At 43.2% G+C, this 8,435-nt stretch overlaps 1 gene segment (V, D, J or C); it reads right to left on the minus strand.

Annotated features, from left to right (window-relative positions):
- On the minus strand, nt 1-491 carry LOC120435569. The segment is given in 2 exon segments: nt 1-332; nt 440-491. Coding segments are annotated over 2 exon segments (384 nt in total).
- Between the last annotated feature and the right edge of the window lie 7,944 nt (nt 492-8,435).

Here is an 8,435-nt window from a genome sequence, read left to right on the forward strand (position 1 = left end):
TCACTGTGTGAACACAGGCTGACTGTTGATCTCATGATAACTCTGACAGTAATAAACTGCTGCATCTTCAGCCTGGACTCCACTGATGGTCAGAGTGAAATCAGAGTTTGATCCACTGCCTGTAAAACGAGCTGGAATCCCTGATTCTCGACTGCTAGCAGTATAAATGAGCAGTTTAGGAACTCCTCCATCTTTCTGTTGGTACCAGTGTAAATAGTGGTAGATGCTCCAAACATGAACATTCTGACTGGTCCTACACTTGATGCTCACAGTTCCTCCCACAGCAGAGCTCACTGCTCCAGGCTGAGTCACTGTGATCTGTCCTCTGGACTCTGAGGATACAGAGACAAAAACATAAAGCAGCTTCATGGTTTTGTGGGCTTCATTTCAGAGGGACAGATGTTGATAGAGGAGAGGAGTTTGATTCTCTGGACTTTACCTGTGAAGCAGCAGCAGAGGAGAGTCCAGATGAGGACGCAGATCAAAGTCATGTTTTTGATGAGGAGGATTTCTGTGGCTTCTGTTGTGATGAAGGACAGCTGTCAGTCATCCAGTGTTCAACTCTCAGGACTATAAACTCTCCCAGAGCACTGGAGCATGGTGCTGCTGATGCAAAGTGGCTCTCTATGGAAATGATCTGACTGACTCACACATTTTATGATGTTGTTTTTCTTTGTATAAAAAAAAATAAATAAATTTGAGAAATACAAATATTCAGTTCAATCCAAATTGTTGATCGGTCTCTTCATCTGTATATTAGTTTATATTATATTAGGTGGAGGTAATTATGGTGTACAAAGCTGACGTACAAGCTTAATGTCCAACTATTTTCTTGTATTCTGTAACAACTCTCGATATTGTTATTTTTGGTCAGATAAAAATGTGAGGAACATGATAGCATATAGATCTGTCTCTCTTATTTTTGTTTTCTTTTATTCTTTTCAGACAGTAAACATTCATTCTATAAATAGATTCTGATTCCATCGGTCAGCTCTCTGACAGCACTTCCATTCTGCACATTTCTAGATCTTTCCTCAGGTTTGTTTGTACAGCAGGATGCTCTTCCTTAATGTAGCGATAATATGAAGGACAGCTGTCTTCAACATAACATACTGTTTCCTCTCAGTGATTCCTGATTGATTAAATAATTCATGGCAGGTCAGGGGGTGAGGAATTCCAAAGTCAAGGGGCAGAGCAACTAAAAGCCCCGCTCCCCATGGTAATAAGACGAAATGAAGGAACAGAAAGAAGAAGAGAAGGATCTGAGGCACCGGGATGGGATGGACATCTGTACCAAATCAGGGAGATATGCTGGGGAGAGAGAATGAATAGCCTTAAATGTGTAAAGGAGTATTTTAAAATTAATGTGGAGTTGAACCAGGAGCCAGTGAAGCTGCTTCAGGATAGGGGTGATGTGGTGAGTAGAGGGAGTCCTAGCAATAATACGGGCAGCAGAGTTCTGGACACGTTGAAGCTTGTTGATAGATTTTTGTGTCCGGCCAAATAAGAGTGAGTTACAGAAGTCAATCCGAGAGGTAACGAGACTATAGACGAGAATAGCAGTGGCATGTGGAGTGAGGAAGGGGCGGAGGCGGTTGATGTTACGGAGTTGGAAATATGCTGAGTGAGTGATATTATTGATGTGAGAGTTAAAGGATAACGTACTGTCAAGACATTAGACTTATCTGTGTTGAAATTGTTCCTTTCTGAATGTCTGTTATTTAAACCCACTTAATTTTCCTACAACATTATTTTTTTCATACCATTTTAAAGCTCTTTAAAGAAGTTAAACATTTTCCACTTTTATTTTTATATTCACATCACATGTGTCCTTTTTACAAGTTGGCTCTCTGTGTTTTGAGGTTCAAAAGCTTCGTCCAGCACTATGTCTGGACTGAAATATTGAGAACTGAAGAGCAGAGGGTCTCTTTTTTGCTGCATGCTTACACATCACACTAGAAAACGGTTAGAAGGATATTTTCTGGGCCAAAGGGAGTCCGAACAGAATGTCCCTGTCACGACCTGCAGGATCGTCAAGGTGCTGATCAGAATCTCTCTACTCCTAGCCCTCCTCCTCTTCTCTTTTTCCTCTCTCTCTCCCTCTCCCCTTCTCTCCCCTGTTTTGCCGGGGCGGAACTCATGGCGGGTTCACGCCCTTGGTCCACGCCTTCCCGGATTGTGCACACCTGGGCCTCATCAGACCAGCTGGTATATTAGAAGGAGGAGATCAGCTGTTCAACGCTGGATTGTTGTGAAGGCTCTTGTCAGTACACGTCTAGCTCAAGTTTCCTGTGCCTCCGTCTCAGAGACTTAACGAGTGTTTCTTTGTTCCTAGATTCCCCGGACCCGTCCCCGTGTTTCCTCGTGTGGAGTGTGGAAGGAGTGACTGGTCGCTAGCGGAGAAGAGAGAGGTTGAGCTGAGCGTGTGTGTGATTTCCCCGTTTTCCCTGGAGCCCTGGACCCCTGCCCCTCACGTCTTGTATATAGCACTAACCCCGCACTGTCTGTACATACACTTGGTGAAGATCTGTAAATAAACAGTCTCTGTTTAAACGCTACTCAGGAGTCCTGCGAGTGGATCCTCTAAGCAACCCGTGACAGTCCCGAACTAGATGAATAGAATCAGTATCAGGATAATATTAAATAATCAAGGCTGAGCAGGCAGGTGTTTTTGTCTCTGTCATTCCAGGAAAAGGAGCTGATAATGAGGGAGGTGAGCGGAGAAGGAGGCTCGAAGGGAGACAACAGGGTCTTTCTGAGGTTCCTGTTTGAGTATTTCTCTGCAATTACAAACTCTGTGTAGACAATCTTGGTATGAAATAAAGCTGACACTTGTGAGATTTCATCAAAGGTGTAAATATTACAGCAGATGTTACTGTATCAAAGTTACTGAGGCTGGAACACAGAAAAAGTACGTAGATTTTTTTCCTCGCCCAATTTATTTTTGGATTTGATTGCATATAACCATTTTCTAAATATGCTTCACAAGACAATAAACTCCAGAAAACCAGTGATTAACATTTGAACATCATCTGTGCAAAGACTGATGCTGCTGAAGTGAAACACAGAAATGTTACAGTGGGTTGTATAAACTCATAGTCAGGCGTTTTGCCAATTGGCACATTTTGGTACCATCTGTGAGTTGAAATTTCTTAGTTATTGAACAGCAGAAATGATCTAACTTTATGTAGATGCTGTGGCGGGGGCGTGGTTTGCTGGCCTGCTGCAGAGGAGGGGTGACACAGTGAGCTCTCTGGGCGGCACGGAGGCGGGAAGGGAACAGGTGTACAGGACTGTTTTGATGAGGGAGATGTGTCTTATGTGTGTTCGCAGTGAGAAGGAGCAGATGATGCTGGGAGAGAGTCGGAGTGGCTGCGTCCGAGGCGGGTGCCAAAAACCGCAGATTATTGCTCAATAAAAGACAGTCTAAGCATAAACCAGACGTGTGTGTGTGGGTCCTGTGTTACAGATGCCTAAAGACGCTTGTTTCGAGAATATTTTGAAATGAGCTACAGAGAAATGGCATGCATAAGTCTTGATTATCATATTTGACTTTTTGACATATTTGTGATCTTCTTTTGCAGCTGGTTCAGTGAATTTTGATCAGAGCATGAAGAATTTGTGAGATCTCTGCTTTTGGAAAATGTTTCATTTTCCTGTTAGATGCTGAGAAGTGAACATGGGGTTCAACTTGTGTTTACGCAAGTTTTGCAAAATGACACAACTGCTCTTTTAATTGTTTGTTGTTTTCACTGTGTTTGGTGGTTATAGAAATGATTTATATGAGCTTTTAGCTGAGATTCAGAGGTTTCAGTGGATACCACACATGCTGGTATGTACATAGCCGACCTCGTGTTACAGCTAATGAAACAGAATCACCCCCCTTTGTCCCCAGTACCAGTGGCGTTGGGGCTCAAGAGGTAGATGCAGCCTCATATGCTGATGGAGAGACTTGCCTCTCATGTTAAACTTCCAGACCAAAACTTTCTTAGTGAAAGGGTCAACAGGTTCTCCTTAACGGACAAATGTAGGATTGTGTTGAGCTCTGCTTCACCTCAGGGCTGTGTTCTGTTACCACTTATTTCATTATTGTGTTGGAGGTGTGGTCTTTGGCTCCACTGCAGGGGAGGGGTGGTGCAGCAAGCTCGAGGAGCAGTGTTAAGGTTCAAATATATTGAGGAGGAATCCAAAATAACCACTGACCCGGCCCTGGTGCAATTAGACGGCATTTTAATGAACACATGTGTGAGTTCAACAGCCCAATCAGTATTGAACTCTCTTACAATAGTCAGACAAAGGCTTTATAGGGTTAAGATAGTACAGCCCCTTTCTTCTGTTGTCAGGCAGCCTCAATATAGCATACGTCACTTCAAAACCACAAACGTTCTGTTGACAACTTTTAACATAGTTTTAAAAAGAACATCGTCTTCGGCTCGACCCCAGGTGCTTTCCCCAGCTCGTCTTCGCTGTCGCTTATCTCTGGGACATCTGGTGTACTTCCTGGAACAGACTGACACGTACGCACCCCAACTTTGCAGTTATAGCAAAACACATCTTAACTTCTTACCTACTAAATGAGTCTACTTATCTGTATGTGTATGCGTCAGCTTCTGCTGCCCTTTGTTTCACCCTTCACTTCATCGGCTAAACCTCGTAACCTTTCCACCAGACAGAAGGCCAGCATGTACTGAAACTATGTGTGTGTGTATGTGTGTAATAATCTTGACTGATATATAAAATATATAAAACAAATGTTTCAATCTAATACAACTACTTGAAGCATAATCAAAGCTTAATCAAAGATAAATGCAAAATAAAATAACCTGCTCAAAATTCTTGCACTCAGACTCTGCTTTCGGTTTCACTTCTGCAGAAGCATGCCTTGCAGAAGTGTTTCCTGTCTCATCTTGGCACAGAGTTACTCTACGTGGGGGCCTTTTCTTTCACCATGCAGTCTGCATATAAACATTTAAGATTATAAATTCAACTCAACAGTTTAAAGTGGTTCTTCTTGGACCTGTAATAAAGACTAATATAATACCAATATATTTGAACATCTGAATGCATTTGGATGCAACATCACTATTAATAATGAAATGGTAATGATGATTATAGAAATAGCAGCAAATAATAGCAATAAAATATTTCTCCTTTTGACAGCAGTAATCACACTCTCACCTTTTTTCAGTGACGCTGGGACCTGAGGTGAACAGTGGAGACAACTGCAAAGCTGTCTGGCCAGAGTGAGAACAGAAAGAAAAACTGTGTGTGCTGTAAATAAAACTCTCCTCAAGCACGCTGCGCCTCACGAGTCATGACGGAGGTTTACAGTTATGTACACCAACAGCTGCAGGACTTATGAGAACAGATTTATAATCAGGGTTTCTGATGACACCGTCCTCTTTTGTGAAGTGATTTGTGAAATAATCTAATGATAAATATTTGAACCTAAATAGTTTCAGAAGCTGTAACACTGAGAAGGAAGTCAATGTTATTCATGGACTGGACGTCCAGATTGTACCAAGATATTTGTAACTCAACACAATCTTTCAACGTCAGCTCAAGTTTAATGTGAAGAGAGTCCATCGTAAAACACGGTCAAGAGAGAATAAATAATCGTTAAGAAGGCTGAACTCTTTTAGTTTAACTTTATAGAAAGGAACCTGGAGGCCAGCACGTGGATGTGGACCCAAACACAGATTCAATCACAGGAAGTCGGGATAAGGTTCCCTCACAAGCTTTATTATGCAACACAATAATAAACAATGGCACCGGAGAAGATTTCTTAGCGTGGGGATCACAAAAGTGAAGGTTTTGGCAGGTGGAGTGGAGGTCGCTCCAGTGGAAGCGATGTTGGCTGGGTGAGCTGGATGGATGAAGGTTTTGAGCTCAACATGATGAATCCAGTGATGCAGAACAGTTGAAGGCAGGAGAGCAGACAGGTGATGAAACATGAGTCTGTGAACATGAAGCAGCATGAGCATGACCAGCGTAAAGGTAGGTATGCAAACTGCTGATAATGTGACTGATGGATCTGAGAAGCTACTGAGAGCACAAGGACAACAAGGAAAGTTAAACACAGCACGAGACGTAAGGTGGCCTGTAACTGTCACTTCCTGCGGGGGGCAGATCGTGTGGCGTGTGTGTGGAGGACCCAGGTGTGGACACAGATGAGGAGACAGAAGAATTCCAACAAAAATCGAGCCTGTATTTGTCTGAGACTCAGGAACAGAAAACCAGGCAAGAACAAAACTAAACTTAAACCTATACTGGTGAAAAACTGAAATGACTATAACTTACTATGAACATGATGCAGCGGAACATGAAAGAAGCTATAAAATATCTATGAGAACCAGAAACATGAACATGTCCTGCACCACATCATGAAAGACCCGAGGTGACAAGAAGGGTGAGGAAACAGACGGCATGATGAGGAACGAATGGAAACGCAGACTAAATACACAAGAGGTGATCATGGGAAGTGGAAACACAAAGGAAACAGCTGACACAAATGCACATAATGACACACTGGGGAGGTATAAAACTAAGCACACTGACCAAGGGAAACACAGGACCTTTACAAAATAAAACAGGAAACACAGACAAGACAATACCAGCTTAACAGACATGGCACACATGATAAACTAGACAAGAACCCAAACACAGAAACCAAGGTGACAATGATAAATAATGGCTAACTTTAACCTCAACTAAAAGTTAAATAGGAATAACACATGAACTATAATCGCAAATCTAACATAAGACGAATACAAAATACACTCAGAGCGCTGGGTCAGAAACCCAGCCAGTGACAGTAACTAACATGTTTTGAGCAGACAAACCAGCAAAGAAGAGATATCGATGCTGGTCTTAAATACTGCCGCTTGTCCTGGATCACAATCAAGTGAGCATGGCAGGTGTGCTGACGAGGGCTCCGCCCAGAGGTGGAAGCACAGAGACATCATGGAAAAATACAGCCAACTCCCCCTGACCATGACACTTTTAATGTCCATTTATAGAAAGTCATTTCTTTAACTGCTGGTTCAGTGTTTTATTTATAAATACCTGCTCCAAAACCACGGAGGTCAGGCAGAAAGATTTGTGTTCACTCTGAAAATGAAGAAGGAAAAAAACATTATTATCCATCCTGAACGTGTTTTGTCATCTGAGTTCAGGAAGTTGTTCTCAGGTCACCGTTACCTTGTACCTCAGTGTAGTCAAGTCAAGTCAAGTCAAGTTGGCTTTATTGTCACTTCAGCCATATACAGTTGTACACAGTGAGGCGAAACAGCGTTCCTCCAGGGCCAAGGTGCTACATGCAACATAAATTTACAACATAAATTAACAGAAAAAATTACTAAACTAGCTAACTCGAGACAGGGCAGACTGACCTAACATAAATTACAACATAAATTAACAAAAACTGTCTAACTAAAACTAACTATTCTAACTAGGTAAGTAGTGCAAAGGAAACCGTAAACATACTTGGTATGTAGGTAGTGCAGGAACAGTAAACATAAAAAAATATTGTGCAAAAAGAGCATTTTCAGAATGATGTGTAAGTCCAGTCTCAATGCTTTGAGGTAGTTGAGTTGAGCTGAGTGATAGTGTGTGTGTGTGTGTGTGTGTGTGTGTGTGTGTGTGTGTGTTTATCAGTCCAGTTCCTTTTTGTTGAGGAGACGGATGGCTTGTGGGAAGAAGCTGTTGCACAGTCTGGATGTGTGTGCCCTAATGCTTTGGTACCTTTTTCCAGATGGCAGGAGTGTGAAGAGTGTGTGAGAGGGGTGTGTCCGATCAGCCACAATGCTGGTGGCTTTGCGGATGCATCGTGTGGTGTAGATGTCCTTAATAGAGGGGAGAGAGACTCCGATGATCTTCTCCGCTGTTCCCACTATCCGCTGTAGGGTCTTGCGGTCCGATATGGCACACTTCCCAAACCAGGCAGTGATACAGGAAGCTGGTGTTGAGGGACCATCCGAGGTTTTTCTCCAGGTGAACGCCCAGGAATTTGGTGCTGTCGACGATCTCCACGGAGGAGCCGTTGATGCTCAGCGGTGAGTGGTCGCCTCGTGTCCTCCTAAAGTCAACAACCATCTCTTTTGTCTTGTCAACATTCAGAGACAGGTTGTTGTCTTTACACCAGTCCGTTAGCCTCTGCACTTCCTCTCTGTACGCTGACTCGTCGTTCTTGCTAATGAGACCCACCACGGTCGTGTCATCAGCGAACTTAATGATGTGATTTGAACTGTGTGTTGCTACACAGTCATGAGTCAGCAGTGTGAACAGCAGAGGACTGAGCACACAGCCTTGTGGGGCCCCAGTGCTCAGTGTGGTGGTGCTGGAGGTGCAGTTTCCGATCCGTACTGACTGAGGCCTTCCGGTCAGAAAGTCCAGGATCCAGTTGCAGAGGGAGGTGTTCAGGCCCAGCAGGCTCA

This window comes from Oreochromis aureus, linkage group 22, assembly GCF_013358895.1.
Source record: "Oreochromis aureus strain Israel breed Guangdong linkage group 22, ZZ_aureus, whole genome shotgun sequence".
In the NCBI taxonomy this organism is placed as follows: domain Eukaryota; kingdom Metazoa; phylum Chordata; class Actinopteri; order Cichliformes; family Cichlidae; genus Oreochromis; species Oreochromis aureus.